At 34.0% G+C, this 24464-nt stretch overlaps 1 protein-coding gene across 1 annotated transcript in view; it reads right to left on the minus strand.

Moving 5' to 3' along the window:
• igl (IQ calmodulin-binding domain containing protein igloo) overlaps positions 1–23827 on the minus strand; it is an 83713-nt gene extending 59886 nt beyond the window's left edge. Inside the window, exon 1 of the mRNA XM_069115633.1 lies at positions 23127–23827. Coding sequence (XP_068971734.1) covers positions 23127–23199 — 73 coding nt within the window. The 5' untranslated portion in view covers positions 23200–23827. The remainder of the gene's footprint in view (positions 1–23126) is intronic.
• Between the last annotated feature and the right edge of the window lie 637 nt (positions 23828–24464).

Consider the following 24464-nt stretch of genomic DNA (forward strand, 5'->3'; position numbering starts at 1 on the left):
CAATTAAACAGCAAAATATAAATAATGTAATATTCGCCATTTCTCTTCATACCCCTCTTTTTATAAATATAAACAACGAAATAACCTAATAAACAACACGTCAAACGTTTATTTTCCTAACTGCAACAGATTTGGTCGTTATATAAAACATTGATAGATGATTAATCATGCGTCATCTTTTTATTTCACAATATCATTTCTATGTATGTATATATCAATTCTAACTGGATTTAATCATATCCGGAAATATCACTTCGCAGTTACGTCAACTTACCACTACTGGAAGATGAAACTAGTCAGTCATAAAATTTGTCATTTGAAAAGCATTTGTAATATCTAAATTAAATATCTTTTCATCATTTTATTTCATTATTTCGCTTTTAAAAGAAAGCTCCTCTTAAATGCTTCCAATAAAGAAGAAATAATAATAAATACTTTTTGAATGTAAAATAATCGCAGCCTACACATTCGTTTTGAAGACCTATCGTGCGGTTGCTTCGAGCCTAACCTAGGAATAAATGCAATTAGGAAGCGTTGATGCATGCTTCAAAAGGAAGGTAATGAACAAATATTAAAACAAACTGTCTCGAATGGGTCCGTTTATGAATATGTAAGCGAGGAAGAAATGCTGATTTTCATACAGGCCTCGGTATTTTCATTTGAATGCTAAGGAAATTTAATGCCTTGGTAGAGTTAAAAGAACGTGCAACTTTTCTCTCCATATTCGTTACGCATGCACGAACGATTAACTTTACCACAAAATCGTGAAAAAATTATACAGTTCGTTAAAAAATTACCTGTATGCCTCAATATTTATATTACAAATCTTACGACACAAGATGCCGTTTCAATTCCTAACCTACTCTAACTACCACGGTCTGTTACGATAAAGCCTTTGTACGAAGCTATTAGTTTAAAAAAATTTATCGATATTTTTGTAAAACTTTGTTACGATTGTCTGGCTTTTATCTATAATTATGTCGAATTCTAGATCTTCAGCCCCCCCCCCCCCGATTAGATTAATCTCATAAAATGATTTATGCTATTTTCCTGGTCGCAGAAATTGTCACAAAAGAATTAAGTCGATCGAATAAGAATTCACTCCAGTCCATCTCCTCGAAACCAATCCGGTTCTAGACAGATTAATTACACCGGATAATAAATGAGGGTTGCGCAAGAATATCAGCAAAAAGAATATTTCCCATTACTGGGGAAAGTCAGCGAAACTTGCGTTTAAAGAAAATGTTAAGTTGTGTTACGGGAGGAAGAAGCTCGGTACATTATGTATATTAAAAAAAACCGAACTCATTGAAACTGAAAAAGATTGTTACCATTTAGACGAATGAAGTATTGTCGTTAAAGAGAAGGAGCGCGCACTTATTAACAAAAGAAAAATGGTCTTTCATCTCTAAGTACTATAAAGCTCGTCTATATCTGATTCAAGGAAAGAAATTCCATGAAGAAAGAATTGCATGACTCGAGCTGACAACTAATTAGTCATCCATCACATTCTCGCGACTTCATTATACACTATCATTCTTTTTTATCGCGAGGACAAATTTTCTTGAAGTAATGAAAAAACTTGATGGTTATGAAGAAGTCGAAGACTTATAGTCTCGAAATATTTAAACTAATCAATGTGAACTTTTATAGCAAGAAAATAAAATAAACCGACCATTATGTGCTACTAACTATACTTTAAAATTAGCGATATTGTCTCACTAATTATTCACGACTATATATATACATGTACATATATATATTTATGTCTGTTTCAACAACACGAGAGATAGATGAGAAAAGGGACTTCTAAGATGATCTTACAATATAATACAAGTTGAGAAGGTAGAAGATCATGAAACGTAAATGAAGAAAGAAATATACATATATCGAAATATCATTTCATAATATAAATTGACTGGAAAAACAATTGTATACGAAATATGAGCCCTCCTAATGGTTGTTAAGGGTCCACAGTATTAGTTCCATGGAAATCTGCTTAGTAATTCACTAACATACGTAAGCGTCTGCATAAGAGATTGATGACAAGGTGTATTCGAGGAAAGAGGTCACTAGATATAAATCGTATGACTGAAAATGAGAAATTAAGAATTGACCTATAAAAAACGACCATAGATATTCAGAGAACAGAAAACGTCACGGCACCATGATACAACAATTTCAATGCTCAATATGTTCGATGCTAATCGGATATTCGTTATCTATGGCATATTATACAGGGTGGTTGGTAACTGGTGGTACAAGCGGAAAGGGGGTGATTCTACGCGAAAAAAGAAGTCGAAAATATAGAATAAATTCTTTTTTTTAATTTTCTTTTTTTTTTAATTTTTCCATCGAGACAACGATCTACAGTGAGATCCGTTATAACGTACCGCACGCGTACCGAGCGAAAATTCAAAGTCGATTTTCTCGAAAACAAAACCTCAAACGAAAAATTTTTATTCTATATTTTCGACTTCTTTTTTCGCGTAGAATCACCCCTTTTCTGCTTGTACCACCAGTTACCAACCACCCTGTATATTGACTTTACAGTATGTACTTTGCACACTGTATACTTCATACGAATTAATACTAAAATTTTTGTGTTTAAATTTCGTGATTTTTAGTTTATCTCTCATATCCATATCGATATTAGTCGACAATCCGTGTATTTTATCCTAGTCAATCCGTGTAAACTTCACTGAAATTTAACGAAGCAACGTCTCCATCTTAGAAATAATTGATCGTTCAGTTGTTCGAGCAAGAAACTGCAAGGAACGAAGGTAAATCTAATTAGGACGTTGCTGCGATGCGTGAATAAATAGATCGACAGTAGAGGCGAACGCAAAAATAAAGCTGTTCAAAACGTAGGCAGAAACAAAAGTCGAAGGTTCAATTATAAACAGTTTGCATTCATTTTATCAAACAGAGCGACCGTTTCCTATAAATTATTTACTTAATTTTCTGCAGATGAGTTCAATTCGGAGATTTGATCGTAGTCGTTGAAGCGATGCGTTTTCACTCCAGGAAGCGTAAGTTCCTACTTCCGTCATCGTTATCGAGACATGACAAACGCGTGTAGAGATCATCAGAGTATACATATATTATATATATATAGACCACGATATAACGAGGTCATAAAATTAGTTGATAATCAAAGTAACGTATTTCGGATATCGAAACACAGGAATTATAAACATGAGCACATAAAGACTAAAAGTTTCAGTTTTGAATTCTGTGGCTGTACGAAGATTATATGTAGAATCTATCGTACTTCATCAAAAATAAAATAATGAATGATGATAAATTCTACATTTCTAAGGAAAAAGATAATCGCCAAACAACATATCGCGACGCGACTTTACATTGTTCAAATTGTTATTTATGAATTAATTATATTGCGATTAATCGCATTTGCAAACAATATTCAATTTGTCGAGAATAAGTGGTGCGTAACGAAATGCATCGTTTAAACGAGTGTATCGATATTTTCGGCAATCTCTAGTTTGTGATGCGCGTCAAACAGTCACATCATTTGTTTGATGATCAATATCAATACCACCGGTACTGGATTGAATTTCACGAACCTTTCATACAATAAAATATTAGTCGCGTTTTTTTTCTATATTAACGAATATTAATTGAAAGCGTTCGTAGATATTACGTATTTGCTTTTAACCTATCTATTCTGCTATAATAATTTTCAAAATAAAACATCACACGGAGATACACAAAGCGCAAAGCAAAGATTCTTTATCGCTAAACACATACGTAGCTGATTATCATGTATCAAGTTCATAAACGATATCCACGAATTAAATAATATCGAATTCCAATGAACCCGTCCTTATCTGGCTACTTCCCTTTGAAATGAGAGATAATCGCGACTTCGTCATATAACTAGGTATTCAGTGTTCGAGGTTGACGAGCTTGTCGAGGTGCCAAGTGTCGGATGGCTAACGACTTCTTTGAGAAGCTTAAAGCGAAAAGTCAAAGGTTAAAGAACGTTCACCCCAGTGTCCACAAGAAAAGAAATGTTATTCTAGAGTGCTGATGCTGGCAAATCAATAGACAGACCGACACGAGAAAAAGACGTTAATATTCGAAGTGGCACACCAGCTTATGTACTCAGATAAACACATATTATATAACCGACGAATAATTGTTAAAGGTGTTATAATTTCATTATTCATGCCTTCTTATAAAGTTTATTCGCACAATCGTGAGAATAATGAAATTCGTTTCAACAGCATGGAATACAAAAACTAAACGTGTAATCCAATATTTCTAATTATTATAACACTCCTGTAAATACTTGTTTAATGATAAATTAACAAAGTGGCGATGTAATGTAATTAAGACGATACAATTAAAAACTCTGTTTACATCTTTTACATTATCAGGGCTTTAAAATAATTTTCTAATTACTTTGCGCACAAATATTTCTAGAAAAGTAAATATATTCATGTTTAAAATTCATGGATATGCAAGATATATAAACTAAGAGTTTCGATTTAGAATAATATGCAATATACATATAAATTTAATCTTTCACATCAAGATTTTACGATTCGCGGCTAATCTGAGTTCGCTTGAGAGAATATCAATAATTCTAACCATATCCTCCCTTGAATTCGTCATATTCGGCCTACCTATAAATTGGTCGCATCAAATCCTCAAATGATCGATACATAACCTCATATACATGTTACATCTCGTTTTCAAATATTCACTAAATATCAAAAATAATACCAATAACAATAACTAACAACTAACAGTCAATTAACTACCACGTTTCTTAAGAATTCGCGATCAATGCAACTAAATAGTATCAGAGACAATTACAACTCTGCAAATCGAAATTAATTTTGGTCAAGCAATAAAAACCACTCAAATATTTAACGATCGTGTACTCGGACAAATAAGTTAAGCAATTAATAGATAATTTAAAATTGAATTTTCTAGAGACTTATAAAAAAAGTACAATATGAAAATCAAAATTTCGGTATTTTCCATTTCCATTAAGCTTCATTTGAAAACGGAGATGGAGATTGTAATTAAGTCATTTGTAATCCGCTTTAATATTTCATTTTTATAGATCTTGAATTAACTATACCAACACCTTTTTTAATTACAGGTCGTATTTAGAAAAGTATAAGATGTTGTTAAAGAAAAACGCAAACAATCAAGTGCAAGCGAATAACGCTTTCCCTATTAAAATATTCAACTAAAATTATTGCATCCCCTATGATCCTATAACACCAATATAGGATTAAGTAAATGCCAAAACATATTCGAAATTGAGAGAAATGAAATATCAATTGTATTCGATACTCTCAAATAACGGTATAGGATGAAGGACCAAGTTTTACTGAAAATTCGGAAGGAAAGCAACGAGTCAATATAGTGATGCGGAAAGAATTTAAGTTCATCGAATTCCTATCGATTTTACTAAATTATGAAATTCCATTCTGAATTCGTAGAAATTAGGTTTCATCCAGTTACGTGCTTAAAGACGGGTGTGGTCGTCGGTGGAGCGTAGACCACGCGAGACAGTCGGGCACCCATGAACAAACTCCACAAGGCTGTTGTCCTATATTTCGAGTTATTGCCAGCTGTAATTGCAGCAGAATGAAATCGATGTTAGCCGACTTACCAGAAGAAAAGAAAAGAAATTTGGTCACATTTATTTGCGCGCAATCACGATTCATGCATCTACCTCTTCTTACCTGTTTTAACGATCTTCCCATGTAGTTCAGCCGAATTAAGCCTAAAATAGATGATTTCAGAAAGAAATTGATAGTATAAATGGTTTTGCGTGGTATGATTCGGGACGATATTTAAAACAAAATAAGCGAATTTTCCGCCGGTGCTTTATAAGCAAAATATCGATTAAACGAAAAAAAGCACTACCTTCTTTTATATCTCGCTTTATAAAACTTAAAAACTATTTATTGTACGTGAAAAGGTTTCAATGGAAAGTTACAGCTAATGAAATTATCTGTAAAGTGAATAAAATTGAAAGATTACGAATTAGTAAGAAGTAGAAGAAAATACTTTTCTTAAGTCGTTTATACCGTACGTTAAAATTGTCATCCAATATTGAGGCTCTGAGATAAGCAAGTTCTAGTCATTTTAAAATAGGTACCAAATTTCGAATCGATCCGTCTATTAGTTTTCTCACAATCAATTTGTCAACTTACAAAACTGGAAATTTAAAATTTACAATAAAAGTGTATGAGCTTATCTTACTTTATCCCTTGAGCTCGTACGCTATCTGGAAGATCTGGATTTTGATATGCAAGTGTGATAATATCTTTTCATTCAAACGCTTGTGATGCTAAAACATGTTGATGGTTACTTTTGCTTAGTTGTAAAATGCTATTATTTTCCCACTTTACGTCCTACCGTTGTGGAACCTGTTTTTACCGATTGTTTTAATTATTCCACGTAATTTAAAAATAAAACATGTTTTCAGCAACAATAGAACTGATTGGCTCAGAGATAGATTTTTTTTCAAAAAGTCGCGAACGCTGAACTATTAAACATTAGGGGGTGAAACAGGCGTCGTTTCACAGTTTATTACTTGTATTGTATGTTGATTTTTTTATATCAATTGAACACCCATAAGGGACAGAAATACGTTTACAAAGTTTGCGATTTTTTCCATGAATTACAGTTTTCGCACATATGATTAAGAAGCGGTGCGAAGGCTGCGCCGATGTCCTCTGACTGCCTGCTGTGAAAATGGAACAACTTTATCTCGTTTTACAAATAACTTCATTAGCTACAACATCCTACTGAAACTTTTGCATGTACGAAAAATAATTCTTAAGGTATAAAACGAAATGTAAAAAAATGTCGCTCTTTTTCGTTTACTCCATATTTTGTTTATGAAGCATCGGAGAAAGATTATTTCAAAGTCGCTTATTTCGCTCTAAATATCGTTCCGAATTATATCATACAAAAACATTTCTACTATCAATTTGTTTTCAAAAATATATTAATCCAACTGGATTAATGGTGTGCCGTTTCGTGATATCGACTCTTCGCTAAACGGAACATTGTCATCGATCAAAGGGTAACAGGGAAATTATACCACTGTTGTTTTCCTATGTACGTAATCAGAACTGACAACGCTATCGAAACGTAATCCTCGCCCATTACCTATCCAATTGCGTATTTACAACTTCTCTACTAAATCTAAAGTTCCCACAAATAGTTCACGAAATCTGACGTGCGAATAGATTTTTTTTATATACAATTTGCAGGAAGGAGTTTTATTTTATATTACAAAACCGAACGTCGTAACAAAGACTTTTATCTAACATCTAGGAAATATTCGTAGAAATACAGAAAAGAAATTTTGTCTAAAGAAAGCAGAAAAGATTTCTTCTTTATAATCTGGAAAGAGATGTTTCCAAAAAAGAGCTCAAAAGGAATATCATCTTCTTTAAAAGTCTAAAAAGAGATTTTTGTTCTATCCATCATGTTCGTATTCCAATTACGATATTATCTATAATCTATATACAGGGTGGTTGGTAACTGGTGGTACAAGTGGAAAGGGGGTGATTCTACGCGAAAAAAGAAGTCGAAAATATAGAATAAAAATTTTTCGTTTGGGACTTTGTTTTCGAGAAAATCGACTTTGAATTTTCGCTCGGTACGCGTGCACTTTATCACGTCTCGTTATAACGGATCTCACTGTAGATCGTTGTCTCGATGGAAAAATTAAAAAAAAAAGAAAATTAAAAAAAAGAATTTATTCTATATTTTCGACTTCTTTTTTCGCGTAGAATCACCCCCTTTCCGCTTGTACCACCAGTTACCAACCACCCTGTATATAATTCGTTATTATCTAAGCTAGTATTTTTCTTCCTCGGAGTATTTAGTAATAATTTCACGTTAACAATTCAAGGTTCTATATTTTTGTATATATACGAAAGTTTTCAGTTGTTTCGCTCAGGAGTAACAAAAATTGTTACTAGCACTCGTTTTTGTATGTCGACACTGTTCATGTTTTTGCATACGCGTCAATTTTCACCCGCAGCCTCTGCCTTTAAGTCGTATCTAATAATTCTTTAGTTACATGCTATCTCTATTTTCTTTTTCCTATTTGTTTATTTATAATCGCATCAACTACGAGGTTATTAGTGACTACTTTGGATTGAATAATACGCGTGTATCATTGTGGTATGTACTCTAGTATAAGGTCTCTAGTAGTCTAAGGCACATGGATCTCTATTTTCGGCAGCAAAACTGTACTAGCCGAATGCTTTGTCTCAGTTTAGTGCATACTCGCAAAGTGAACAACAATGGTTTTTGGTACAGTTGGAGACACGTAGGAACTACAGTTTTAAATTTTAGATAGGTTCCAAACCACCAGAGACCCTGCTGATATAAGTATAATACAAGTACGAACAAATCAAATTGTACAGGTACCGCAGCCACTATTTTGTTTCACGTAATAGAAAATATTATTTGTTGTTACACTCCCGGCCAAATTAGATATCTCTATATTGTCTTAATATGCTTGTTATTTTTTCAATCCGGCTTGGTTTTTCCCATAGACATTTGGCTACTGATAAATTATTTATAATTAATCATTTCATTATCTTCTTGCATCAATTTTATTAAATATTACATTCTGAAATTGTACGAATTTCACGAACTCTCTCTCTCTCTCTTACACTCTCTCTTTTACACTCTCTCCTCAATGACTTCCCAATTTTATTGATTTGAACGATGCGTTTACTTTGATCAAAAGTTGCAACATATATTTCATTATTTATGAATTAACTTTTATTACGAAATATTTTTCATAAAATCTCATTTTTCAGATACCCTATATACATGAATACAAAAATGGAAAAATGTCGCGTCAATCAACATACAGACGTCCTTTGGTTTAATCGCGACATCTTCAACTTATATAGTTTAAGATAATAGCAATAAGTATGATTTCTACGAAAAGTTTTTATATACACATGTGCGAAAATTTCGACACGAAATATCTCAGACGAACGTTATATCCACACGAATGTGTCATCAACTATTTGTTACCATTAAAGCAATAATTTACAGTTTACAGGGTTCCCAGGAAAAGATACGTCCACATAAAAATGATTTACATATTTTTCTCCAAGAATTTAACGCAAAATACCATTAAGCTAATATTTACTCGAAACCGCAGGAAATTGTAATTTTGCATTTACGTAGCTGCATAACGAAATGATACACGTGTCGTGTTTAGAATGTTCGTAATTACATATTTGAAATTAATTTTTAGATATAGCTCCGATAGAGGAAATCGCTCTGACTCGAATATACCAAACTGTCGAATCAATTAACCGTTTACAAATCATTTGCCGGCAATCAAACACAGAATCGAACATAAATCGTTCGATAGGCCATCTAAAATGAGCGATATGATCGGCATAATTTATTTCAGAGTGAACGAGGAGCTCGTTGAATAATTTGACGAGAAAGCAATGTAAATAACGGAAAACATGTAAATGAGAATCCGATACGTTAATTTCTTTCCAATAATTAAATATAACTTTTTCATACATAAGATAAATAAAAAAATATTTCACATTGAAAAGTTTGGTCGTTCTTATTCAATCAGTATTTAATTCCGAGCACGCAACAATACGTTGCTGTATATCCGTTTGAGTCCCAGGGGTCACTGAAAAAACAAGGTCGAAAAATCCCGAACAGCGCGATAGTGCTTAATCGATTGCGAAGATAATCAAGCGGCGCAAAGCGTTCGTCATATTTGTTATTTTATGAAATACATATATATTATTATATATGCGTACTATTAGTTTATAAATATTTCAAGTTTTGTTCAATAATAATTATTAAGAAGATAACAATGAAATACAAAATACTATCAGTCGTCCGTAGCGTTCAAATGTACTGGAACTTTTCCACACAAAATCGAAACAGCGCGATCGCGCTGCTTGGGACTCAAACAGATATATCGGATATGTATAGCAAAGAAAGAGAAACAATGACAGACAAAAATTAGTATATTAGGTATAAAATATCGATGATACGGGGTTATCCATACCGTGGATTGTCTCGAAGGACATCAACTATCTCTGTGTTTCCTCCTACTGCCTAATTACATTTTCGTAATAACGAGTTCGCTCGAGACAACGATCTTTTCTCTCGATCTCACGTACGAATTGTCGATGGAAATGTGGCGTGTCTATTAAGGTAACTTATTGCGACCAGTAACGATCGTATAAATAATTCATTTAGTTCGCGCACGAACGTGTTTTTCAAACACCTAACGTGAACCTAACGGGAGTTACTGGCGCTTTCTTCCCAATGACAAGAAGAGAAAGTCGTAGAAGAACGGCTTTGTAACAAGCTTGGGCAAGGTAATCCAAGTACCTTCACTTGCACTGTCATATGATCGAAATTTCCGGCTCGTCTGGTTAGTCACGCAATAGCCAACGACTATTCTCGCGGTTATTTCAACCGACCAAAACTGGAATGGAGATCGGGCTTGAAATTCAGTGGAAATATCGCGAATTGTTTTGCCCCGAATACCGAACACGTGATGCGTGTCAAGGTTTACTCGTCCATCCAAGGAGCGTGCCCGGATGCCACTCAGAATGTTATGTTTTGCTGCTATTTTAGCCTTCCGATTGCGATTGGTGGGAAAACGCACGTTCGAAAACTTTCAACCAATTTAAGAGACGTGATTTTATGTTCCGTCAAGGTTGTGACTGTTTCGTTGGACCGAAGTTTTGTGAACTGAAATCGTTGACTAGATATGTCGTTCTATTATTTGGTCATTTTGTAACTGTTTTGACGTTATTCCGTTGTGTGGTCGTTTTAGAATTACCGTAATATTATTTCGTTCCTATCACTTTTTATCGCGTTAGTTCTTCGTTTGGTAATTGTTTCGAAGCGAACTATCGCGATATTTCGTTAGTTTTATAGTTGTTTTGTTATATTTGCAATTTACATAGAGATATAAAGATAGAGTACGCGAGTCTCTATGTTACCGTACAAAGTGTAAGTATGGATGCGATATGGGAATAGAAAGAGAACGCTGTATAGAGGTCTCTTTTGTCCATGTCTTATCTGACATGCACACTGACGCCGTTGATTGATCGGTGTTACACTTACATATTTACTGTACAAATGTGCGTGCGTTATTAGACAAGGACACTTTTTATTTCTCTTTTTATTCCTACATCGCTTTTTCTTCTCGCTCACGCACTCTATCTTTGTATCTCTATGACGATTTTACTGTTCCATTAGTTTAAATTTATTGATTTTCTTATACAAAATCATCGCTTTAATCTTTTCGGTACTAGCGTCGACTATAATCGGCAGAGTATCGACTAAAGTGTACAGTAACGCTATGCAATCGCTCTTGCTCACGGCCGTCAAGTGGCACTACGCGATGGACGAGCATCTTACCGAAGAGGTTAATTTTAGTTCTTCGCAGAACTTTCGCCGTATATTATCTATGAAACGTAATCCTCATTTCTTAATCCTCATCTTGGAAATTTCTTGTAATTTACCATGTTACTACGATCTTCTCATTGTGAGCGCCACTACAACACCTAATTGCCATAACGATCTCTTAGTAATTAGGAAATAATTAGGTATTAAAAATGATATCTTTTATGAGCCAAAAAATTAAATTATAAAAGAATCCAGATAGAAAAGGAAAGAATACATATTTTCATGATAAAATGTTGTGTTTATAATACATGTTCTATTACAGATGTTCATTTTCTTCTATAATTGAAAAACGACATTACTTATTTTGTGAATGTTCCACCATTTAACGACATTATTCGCGGCAATTACAAGGCTGTCAGATTGACTCGTCGAAAGGGAAATATTATTATCGCCTTAAAGAGATTGATTATTTTGAAGACCGTTACCGACTCTAGGAAGGAGCTGACGGAATTAAACGCGATGTAATTAAAGAATGAAACGATAAAAACAGGAACCTTCAGGCTCTTAGATATTTCAATCCCAAGAGAGTCACATTATTGGATGCCACAAAATAACACTAAATTTGTGAATTCGTAAATATCTCTCTCTCTCTCTCTCTCTCTCTCTCTCACTCACTCTCACTATCTCTCTCTGCAGGGATGTGCTCTCAGGTGAAATTTAGCCATTCAGGTGAAATTTACCATTGTTATTTCTTTTTTAGTTTTACGTGTTTTGTATCAGTTTGTCTGATCTGCGAATCGTAAACTTTTGAAAACAATCGAAAACCGAATAGGGAATTAAGCGAATCGCTTCATAGATCAACGACACGAACCAAATAGCTAAGAGAGAAACACTAGACAATCGACGTGCGGTTATAGACCTCGAAAATCCATCTGATAGCGCCAAAGGATACTTCAGTAAATATATCCTAAATATACGTTATATTAACTAAATGTAGAAATTCTGTTCACAAAATAAACGAGACTCGTAATAGTTTCTCGTCAACTTACATCATTTCAATCCACTGCATTTTGATCTGCGCTAACAGACAGTACCAAAAAAGACTGCGATCTAAAGATAAAAATAATTTCGCCTTGTTGTAACTATTTAAAAATACAAATTAAATTGCAATACTAGCTATAGTATAATACTGTCAAAAAACATAATATTCGGTGATATAAAAGGCTTCCTAAAATAGAGTCCACGAAAGTCTCTAATTTTTTCAACTCAAAGATATGTTCCGGAAAATTGAGTTGTAAGGTATAACCAAAAAAAGAGAAGGAATAAAAGTTTCTCTTTTGTCACTGCCGCTGTTGCACCGCTATTAATTTCATCGACCTGTGCATCCTAGTATATACATGTATACATAGTTATAACCACCTGACGACAATTCATTGTGTTAATATTCGGTTCATGGCTCGTGCTCCACTTATACACGCTTCTACTTCTCTCCAACCAATCCTCGTTTTCTACATCTTCTGTTTAAGCACTACGCAGTACACTAGACGTAGCGTTAGACGTCATAAAGACACAAGTTACCGCCAGCTATGAAATTCTTTGAAGCCAACTGGAAACTACTGTATCGTTAGAAATGTTAATGGTTTTGCAACGATGAAATTCACACCAATAGGCGTGTTTCTTTACGACCGACTTTGAACTCCTTATGAGCTTAAAGAACCACTCGCCTGTTATTTATGTTCGCCAAATTACTCAAATTTCAATACCATATACGTAAACGTCGAATATGACTTTTTCAGTTTAGATTTCCAAAATATAATATAACATATTTTTTTGAAACCTGTATTTCTGTCATGAAGAGAATATGGAAATTTATCTTTTAGTTTATCTAAAAGAATATGGTACTTTGTCTTTTTATCTACTTTCCTTCTACTAGAATCCACTTTCAATGGAATGCATACCTATATTCGACTTATAGTGCTTTTTAACATAAACATAAATTTTACATTCGAGGGTCAAGAAAGATTTTGATGTAGTATTTCACATCCCTTTTTTATATTTATTATACCACGAGAAAAAAAACTCGTCGTGAAATATAAATTTCTCTCGTTATCCACATGTTTATCTATCCTACATGTTAATAGAAAATTTTAAATTTCATCTAACCACGATTTAAGCGAAAATTTCGAAATCATTTCACCCAGTCATGTTAATTTACATTGCAATTAACGGGTAACTCGTTTCAAAAAGTTCAAATTAAAATACAGCTACTAAATATATCATAATGAGGAGCACTAATCTTAAATGATATTTCCCAAGCACTTCATTTAAACTTACACAAACTGATTCATAATGCCGATAAATTAGAATGTTATGAAATACACGACTAATTTATTTGATATCCCAGTATACTTTGTCTTCGTTAAAACATCCTGTGAAATTTGAATCGGTTATCTGTAGCACGATTACGTGCTTGTACGTGTAAAAAGCAACTTTGTACTCGAGTTGAAATAAGAAACCGAATTTCGCTCTAACGAAACTCAAACTTCCCCTATTTCAACTTCGCAACTAATCTTTGTTTTTTCAATTTTTCTGTTTTTATCAAAAAATTAAAGAGAAGTTGCCAAATATCAAAAACCACGATCCTGTAGGAAATCTCTAACGCCCGAGCCTATCCATATAAAGCATTAATTTCGAGCTATAAACTCAAAATGGTTTCAAAACACGAGAGCACACGAACGTTTCTTGCTTCACGATCGAATTCCATCCTAATTGTCAACGAGCTTAGAATTAATGACGAGAATAAAGATCTTTTACTCTAAACGAATTAACGCAATTTCTGAACAATGTTATTACACGAGATGTTAATTTGACAAGCATACAAATAGATAAAATAGCGATCCTCTAGATTTTATACAGTTGGCTATTATAGACATTTTAGCCTACTTTAAACTCTGACCTCCTTCAAGAGGTATCAACTAACGTGCTTGAAAAGAAATTTCTTTCAAATACATATGTACTATGAAAAATATAATACTCTAGTATCTATATTTTTCTCATTCCGTTTTCTCGAAAACAGAATTTTATTCCATATTTTCAACTTATTTTTTCAACAAGACGTCTTTATCTCGATAGTACTATTAAATAACAGACTACACTCATAATACGAATGGTTGTACACATACGTATGTATTTTCTGGTGCAAGTAATTGCTCAATCTAACCCCTTCGTGCCTGCAAGGTTCATCTATCCTTTTATCTTATTAGATAAGCATGTCTCTAGCGCTATTAGTTTACTTCTACCTGAAGATGTAACTAATACATACAAAGAATATTGTTACATTGCTACTACGCAACTTCAACGATACCATGTAAATTATTCACTAATATCATATGCACTACAACGCCCCGAGCATTACAAATTTACCTGAAATAGCCGAACAAAGTTAGTTACAACTTTTTTCTGGTTGCTGACGCTGTTACCATGCCCGTTCGCATGAATCCAGTTAAACGGCGTTATTGTCGGATTCATAAACATAGCGGCGTATCTTAGGGATGTCGTAAAGGAGGTCAAGCTTCGCACGCGAACTGCGCGAGATATGTAGTTCCATATGAATTGCTCGCAAATATATAACCTTTTGCCATAAAATAAGTTTTCAACTATATGTGTCTCTACCTAAGATAAATGAATTTAGGTTCTTGAATACGAGGGTTACGCGAATTCATAAAAAATTACCGTAAATTGAACGTAAAAAACGTAAATTGAATGCAACAAATGATATTCATTTGCGAATATCAGGATTGGGAGTATTAAAACTGGTGTACTACGATATCAGCAAAATGGCAAAGCTAAGTAAGTATGAAAACAAGCTGCGTTCTTGTCTGTCACATTGTCGAAATGGGAATCGAAGCGAACGCTGTTGCTTGTCATTAGGTTGATTCAGGTAATTATTCAAAAAGGTTGAATGTCCGTGGCTGCGAGCACTCGACTAGCGCATCGATCGAATGGAGAGCCGGTTAATCGATGCTCCGCGTGTTCGCGCTCGAATCAATGCGGCCTTGAGTTAATTGAACTCGTGGGTGTATCACGATCGATTGATTTCGAAGAACTCCGTAATACGAAACTTATTTGTATAAACTTACATAGAGAATACATGACAGTTATCACAAAAAAGCACACGACCGATGCATCGTGTAACGGAGGAGATCGGTAGAACAAATAGCGATTTTTCTCGACACCACAAGACATCTTACCGATTAATTTGTAAGTTTACGTATATCTGCATTCATAAGTTAATCATTTCAAATGTACGCTATTATTTGTCCCGTGTAAATGTTATACATATATGTAGATACTCCGAAAATAAGCATATGTCAAAACCAAAGATTTAGAGGGATCAGTGTGAAGTACACACTTGAATCTCTTCAAATCCACGCCACAGATTGGAGAAACTTAATGGAATTGTTCCCTTTATTTCACAAATTATATGTACATACATACATACATACGTATATGGTCTAGCCTGAAAGCCTTTTCCAACTTACATGTAAGTTCCTGAAGTTGATACTACATTCTACAGTCAGAGCACCATGTAATTTCGTAGTTCGTGTTCGTTTCCAAACTATTTTCTGCGCTGATTCATTCAATCGAGCCGAAAGAACGCATGCTCGGTGACCGCACGTGCTTAGTAGGAATTTATTATGCGAATATAATTTACATGACTGCGATTATACGATCGATTGTAACCCTCGTTAATTTTTATACGACGTAATTTTAGAAAGACTTAGAAAGAACCAAAGTTATCACGCGAACAGATCGATGAACTCTTACGAAAAACGACAAAAACACCTATTAATTTCTTCGATAAATAATAACAATAAATATTTTATATCACTTTCATTCGTTTCAGCTAAATATAAATAAAAAACTTTTGCGTTCTAGCTGGAGAGAGCGTGAAACGTAGCGAATGAATTTATTTTCGGGTTTTCCAAATAAAAAATGTCCAAATCGTCAAATGTTCGAAACATATACAAAAGATTTTCACGTGCGTAGAGAAAATTGGACATTGCCATTTTACGCCTAAAATCGCTTTGTACGCGGAATAATCAATTTGTAAGTGTCGCTGCAATAAACTCTACGGCTGGCTGATACAGTTTGGCACTTTTCCACTTAACCGCCACGCCGCTCCACCACTACTCACAATCAGTAGAATAAATACATTATTCGCTGCTACGTGTCGGCTTTGGCAAGTCGAAAGAAAGTCGAAACGGAACTCTGTTCTCGACAAACACGCAAAATAATTGATTGCACGAGCTTTATCTTTCGTATAACATCTACTATATTTGTCTCAAATACATATGTGCGTATGTATATGTCTTTATCACCGAATTTAATTCCACGATTTTAATGTCGTTCTGATAAGACATAAAAACGTTGGTAACTGTGCATTATCGACAAGCCTTCTAAATATTTAGATTGTGTATTACAAGTGCCATAACTATGCGATCTAGATATTAATTAAGAATTATATAACGAGTTACATTGACCCTGTAGTAAAACAGTAGATTATTCTTTAAAAACATTTTAGCACCATATGTCCCTCTTCATATCATACGAGTATATATGTACCATTGATATCAAAAATCTTTTTGTAGGTCACTCTCTTGTCTTGTGATGCATTCTGTATAATAAAAAGAAACAATACTTTTTCCCAAGTATATTACGACACGATTCGTCGTTATCAAAAACATGTTACCACATAACCAGCGTGAATGTGGTCAAAAGAATTTCAAGCTAATATATAAATTAAATTCTAGATAAATTCTGCAGTATTCACCGAAATAACCTTTGAATTTATTGAATAACGAAAGATGCACCCGGTGGTGCACACCGTGAACAGTTGACTTTAAGGAATTTTTTCTGCTTTAAGTGCTGCGAAAAGTAGGGTTGTAACTAAGCGAAGAGTACATTGTTTCATATTGTTGTATCGTATGTTATTCAGTTTATTATTTACGTTTGCCATATTTCAGCGATCTCCCATCGGGACCTGAACATCGTTGGGGAAGTTTCATCGGGTTTTTCGAAGCTTGGTTCTCGCGTTCAACAGTAACCGATCACGGCAAAGAAAATAAATAATCGTTCCTTGATGTTGTTTGCATTTCCTCGATTCTCTGCTTAAGATCTTCCTACAAATAAAGGAGCGTAAAACAACGATTTTACGCAAATGGAGCCAACAAACCGGAACAAACACCAAAAGAACTGAATACAAGAACTGAAGACTATTTTCCGCATTCCTACCATTTAATATGTATTGTTTTAAGTCGATGCATATGCAATGTCGTATAAAATAAAATTTTAATCACATCGTTATATTTAAACCTTAATGGTATTGTTACTGAACTATTATAATATTTCACTTCTCCAGTATTATATATATGTACTTTTCTTTTGTAATACCTAATGTTGCGTGTTTATATGATCCGTATATGCGATTCTGTCATCATCTTCAGGTCATACATGTCAGGTTAACTATACAAAACGGCTTGTTTTTAAACGGCCTATAGTCTAAGGATTAAACATTTTGTTAACCCCTTGACAGCGGATATCTCAAGACCACAGTGCTGATAACAATTTTCGAATAAATAGACAATCCCTAAAGAAAATTCTTCGGTCCGACCTAGCGTAATAGTTTTTAAAGATTTTTATAATTTCCTAATTGTACGATGTTTAATGTCACGAACAAATATAAGTAATGAAAAAAGATTATCAAGAAAACGAACGAAAAATCGGGTGACAAAATTTGCATGTAATTTCGCACTGAAAAATGTAGAGCGTCTCGAATAATGCATTGGTGTTGTTTCATTTAGGCAGAAATTATATCATTGAGACTAAGCACTGTTCACATGAATTGGTCGTTCCTTAACTTCCGATAGTGACAAAATCTTGATGGAATAGCACTAGAACATGTTTGTTAAGAAAATGTCACTACTCGCGAGTCATACTCACCATGGAAAACACTTTCTATCAGTGGTGGAAGAAGATATTATAGAGACAAATAAAATTGTTTCGTCGTGCTTTTGTTATTCACAAGATCGACGCGAATAACAAGGTAACACGATTTTCCGAAGCGAGTAATATTTATTGCCAATTTCGCGATTCTCCAATTCGTCGAACCCCGAACTTACTCACGTGATAAGGTTGGACCCTTCTAATTCCAAATATTTGGGATCATGAAAGAATCTATTATTTATTTAAGAAACCTTGAGTATCGTAGTATGTTACTAGATAAATAGGAACTTAGACTACCGAATAGAAATGTAACTAGGTTCCTAAAGGATAATCAAATTGCGTTAAGGTGTGTGTGTTTCAGTTTCTATGCTGCTTCATATTTAAATGTGAATGAATTCTATCAATGTTAGATTATTTGTAAATTATATTGGGAGGAAATGCGTTTAATGTGACACGAATAATTCATTACTTTTATCTTAACATAGTTTGGTCGCTATATATTGACGAAAATTATTAAATTATCTTATTATCGAATGATTATAAAATTTAGTATTTGATTGGTTACCTGTTTTAACCCATCGAGGATAATCAAGCAATAAAGTGACAAGTATCGAATAAATGTAATATTACAGAAATCGGAAACACAAACAAGACACTTATCTATAATCTAAAAAGAAATAGCGTAGTGGAAGAAGAATAGTTACGTCTGGTGAGTCGAATAATTCATAAGAAGTTTCTGTTCGTGACACAAAACACGGATCTCGTTGCAAAGAAAAACTACGAAGAAATAAAAGATAAGTACATAATACATACAGTGTACGCATGCTGTACAAAACAACTTGGTCATCCATCCTCTGCTTTCTGCCGATTGCCTTGATATTGCTAAAATGTGCACATTATTGCTGACGTAAAAAGAAAAGTGAGCACAGCATGTATTTTTTTATGTTACAGTGAAAGTAAATTCCTCTTTCTAACGCCGAGATGGCTTTCTGCTCGAGTAATTTTTAGAATTTCACAAAAGTATGTCTCATCTAATATTCGATACTTCATACAACTGTATCATTTAACTGTGGATTCACTTTTTATATCAAACTATATTCTCTTATTCAGATGTGTGTATACATATATCAAATATCTTATTTCAAATGTCTTTAATTAACGATTTAATTTGATGTAGTTTTAATTCTATAAAATGCATCTAAAAAAGAGTAAGATTTATCTTCGATACAAAATTCTATACTGTATTATTACTAATAAAGAAATATCTATAAAATAATTCTCCGTCTTTTATCCTTCGAATTCTATAAAAACAACACTTCCTTCTTTTGCAGAATTCATTAATATTACTCGATAAAAAGTGATCGCAAGTATAAATCAATAGATGGTATCGTATTACAGGAAATCTTTCATATACCATAGTATCTATCTCAAAAAGTCTGTTGGAAAACGAGAATTACTCAACTTGAATAAAATTTTCATATATATATGCCCAATATTGCCTTACCTTTGCAAAGAGGAAGAGGGTTTCACAAACATATAATTCGATCGTAGATACGTCTACCTGTAATACTTGCTTGTTTCCATAAGATGCAACGAGAAGCACGTTTATCGGTTAAAAAATATCTAAACTGCACGTTTATTTCTCTCTCTGATAGAATCTTACAAATGACAATTTTGCAGTTGATTAAAAATATATACATATATGAATATTATATCTGGTCCTTCGTAGACCAGTTTTGAACTTACGAGTAATCAAATTCTGTACGATGAAAAATTTTATTTTATAATTTTGTTTTCTCTATTATGTATTTGTTTCTCCTGTATTTGTAGATTTATATTTTTGTACTAAATACATGAAGAAGAAGGAACATATAGGAAAAGATTGTACAGGAAGTGTAGAGGGTATTGATATGTATCGGACATATTTTGTATAATGGAACAATTTTAATAGGAGTTTGTGATACAAAAAATTCCCTATCCGATTTGCTCCAGATAAAAAGTCAGAAGGCATAAAATTCTGCATATATGTCAAAGTAAAATTACAATTTCGATCGATAATTCATTTCATGTTTTACTGATAATTATTTGTTATAGCGTTTCCTTTTACATATTTTTAATGACACTACCGATATAACTTTGTGCACTTGTTACGCGTTTTATCGCTTCGTAATAAAAACAAGATACGGTTTCGAAACGATATTTTTCTATTACTCAAGAAAGAAGGCAAGGAACGTGAATGACGCTGATCTTATAAATATCGTACTTCAGCGTATGAACAGATTTCGTGCTCTAGTACCCAAACGAAATGTATGGTGTGACATTATATTACTGTCCGAGCCGTGCCGAGAATTTTCATTTCATTCAACCGGGAATATCCCCTTTTCGGCTTGTTGTCGGCTTCTTCCTTTTCCGTGACATGCAACATCGAGCTTTCTGAAGTAAAGCTCATAAGCCTCGAAACTCTGACTTTATCAGTATCAACGGTGTGACAGCATGTACATAGAAATCGCGAGTCAGCCTTAATGCGATGCACGAACCAAGCGTGAAGAAAAAGCAGAAGGTCGAGAACTCCGCTCGTAATTCGAGAGATCTAAGTATATACAAATGCACATACATACTAGCCTTCGTTTCACAACGTAACTGGAGGTTTTAACTTCCTCCTTGGGCAACTGGTTATATCACGTGAGAGTCTTTATTCCATCAACGACGAAGGATCGAAAAGAATTCTTCTTTATGAGAATCGAGTAGAGTAGGTTTTATTTCATCGATAAGAGATATAGGTTAAAATATTGAAACTTTTTGGTGGAAAGTATTTTTAATAAATAACTTTTCGCTACGTACATTGAATAAATATAAACAATTATGTATCTATCAATAATTAGCCAGTCATATGTATCTTTCCATATTTTCTATGATTGTTACTTATCTTTCTAGTAAGTCTCCTATTTTCCTTTTATAAAACATTTATCGTGACGAATTCTATTTTAAACTCAATTCCCAGAAAAACCACAATATTTGTCCGATGACCTAATACATTGAATTTCTCAGTTTCATACGCATGTATATTTTTATTTAATGAAAAAGTATACCGAAGACAATACATACACTAAACTAACAATCAATTAATAATTGATTATATGTTAATATATGTTTCATGTGCGTATGAACAAACAATTGAATATCATTTTGATCTAATTACTCTCTGGTGAGTTGTAATTAATAAGCAAATGTTCAATAGCGACAATACCTGATTGTGATTCAGTACTCTAAGAAAAAAGTTCTTTTATAAGCGCTATATTTATGATGCAACTATTTATCACAAAACACGAGTTGATTAATCAATTAAAAGGTTAAATGAGCGGTGCTTGAGACATTTGAAGTTCTTCTGAGTCACTACATCAACGTCAATAATATTGATGTATCATGTCAACGTTGCAAAACACGGTACATTGAAACAATTAAAAAAGAAACAAAAAGATGGTTCAACGATTAAAACTCTCTTACAAACAAATTACGTGAAAAGAGGAATTCTCTTTGCTCTAATGCGACAAACATCGAAAACAAGTTAGGTGCTTCAAATAAAAAATTACAAAACACGTTCAGTATGCAAAAGTCATAAGAAAAATTTGCGGATGTGGCAGCAAGCATTTCAGTACAGGGAGGGTATCATTTCTGAATTATAAAAATTTCTTGTTGCACAATAAATAAAATGAATAAAATACTTACTTACATTCTACTGATATTGCAAATTCTTAGACCGAATAATAAAAATAAAAATAGCATTAAAACATGGTTCATCTGACTGTGAGATTAAAGTAGTTCTTAATTGCGAACTTCGCTCGAATGCTTGAATTGTTCTCCGGAGAATTTTGGATCATTCGGAATACGAATGCCTCAGCGTTCACAGATCGATTTTATTACGATTTCGTTACTCACCGTATTCCTCGTGTTTCGCGACAAAAATCGCCACAACCATGATCAGTCGAAGATTAAACAACTTCGAATGACGACCAAGAACCTAGATGAGAAAACCCAATAATTCTTCGAGTCGTCTTTCGAAGGGAAAGATATCAAATTCGACTCCACGCATTCTTACGAACTGGCAAGCTTGTCCTTCTGAATGAGTTTAGACAAAACGTTCTTAACCTCCAACGCGACTAGTTGCAAGTAATTTTATATCTGCTAGTACGTATTTCATTTTAATGATATATTACGTGAACATTATTTCTTCGAAAATGTATTGCTTTCATCAAATTAATTCAAAAATATCATATTATTCCCTGAATTCATTAGCTCGGAAACAAATTAGAAACATCGAATTCCCAAAAGTAGAAAACGATTTTAAAAGCTTCTACAATAAATTATCATCAATGTAAACCGAAAAAGTCCACGAGATTCATTTATTACGATTCTCTTAGACCCTCACTAACATCTATTGAAACGTATGTTTTTCGCACAGAACTACGGTGCTCACATTAAAATTATCTTTGATTAAATTACATACTGTATTTTTATTTCTATATAGTATACGCTGCATAGCACATTTCATTGTCGGTTTAATTAAAAACTAGCATGTCCACGTAATTATGTATTTTCTCATAAATACATATTCTGACTAATGTGAACATATTTGTCAGATATCATGTTTTAGAAAATATAAAAATAAATATTAAAAGTAGATTACTCACCGCCGTTCTTCCCGTCCTCCTTCGCTTCATCCCCTACCGGCTGGACACTTTCCTTGCTCGTATTGCACCCCATTTTCACTCGGCTCTTCCTTGTTCTCTTCTTTCCCTATATCTTTTCTCTATTCTCCAGTCGCAAACGCCAACCGTTACTCGTGACACTTGCTATGTAATTCGCGATTACAATCGACTGATTGTAGGAGCTTTTCTGGTTAACATCGAGTCGTAAAATAAGGAATAGAGATTACACCAGGAGACTACTCATAGGAATTAGAAAAAAGCTACCGACACCTTGACAAGGACAAATTGGTTAGTAGGAAAGATCACAGTGTATTTTTGGAGTTTCCAAAAATTTCGTTTTTCTTCTCGTGGCCCAGAGAAGGTGAACGACACGCCGTGGACCCGGCTTATTCTCAGCAATTCGTTGAGACGAAAATACAATGAATCTTTGTGGTTGGTCAAACTGGACGTATTGTAAATTCGATCGGTTACGCAGTCTCTTCCGTTCACGAATTTAACAATCGGTTAAGAAAATATATATATGTGTATATGTATGTGTGTGCCCGCGCGTGTATGTATGTATATATATATGTATGTATATAGATTAAAACACTGTACAAAAGCTACTGCTGGCGAACACTAAACGCTAACCTAAGTGTGTATCACGAACACAAGTCCCATCGGCGTCGCGAGGCGTACTGACACTGCTGAGTGCCGAGTGCCGACGCCGACGACCCTGCCCTTGCGTCGCGACTACGCGAGTCGATATATATTCCTTCGTGATCTTCGTATGCGTACACATACACGATTGCATGCGCGCGAAACCAATAACGATATGCACGTCTACGATGGACCCTTCGCTACACACGACTTAGATGCTTAAAGACGCTACAATGTTTTACGATTTTGCATTGTAACAATTCTATGAAAGACATATTGGTTTTGTATTAGTTATCGTCGGTTAACTACGCGTCACTCCCATTTCTCGTGTATCATCCAAGGAGAGGGACTTTTGCAAGGTTCAATCGATTTCATAAACGGATACCTCGTTTAAATGTACTGAATCGACAAGACCGGTGGCAGACAGGCGCCAACAATTCTCGCGGTCTTCCTGCTTTCTGGAACGAATATCGATTTTGTAGTTTTGATAATCCTCCGCGATTTACCACCGTTGATGATTCATATTTCATAGATGAGACATACATTTGTTTGCGTTTCATAGTCGCGTGACTTATACTGAGAACAGTACTAACAAATAGCTTCGATATTTTTAATGCCTTCCCGGCATGCACGATTCTCTCGATACAGAAAATATTAAGGATAAATAATAATAATGATTGG

The sequence above is a fragment of the Bombus flavifrons genome, chromosome 6, assembly GCF_040668555.2.
Source record: "Bombus flavifrons isolate JBK064 chromosome 6, iyBomFlav1_principal, whole genome shotgun sequence".
NCBI classification, from domain to species: domain Eukaryota; kingdom Metazoa; phylum Arthropoda; class Insecta; order Hymenoptera; family Apidae; genus Bombus; species Bombus flavifrons.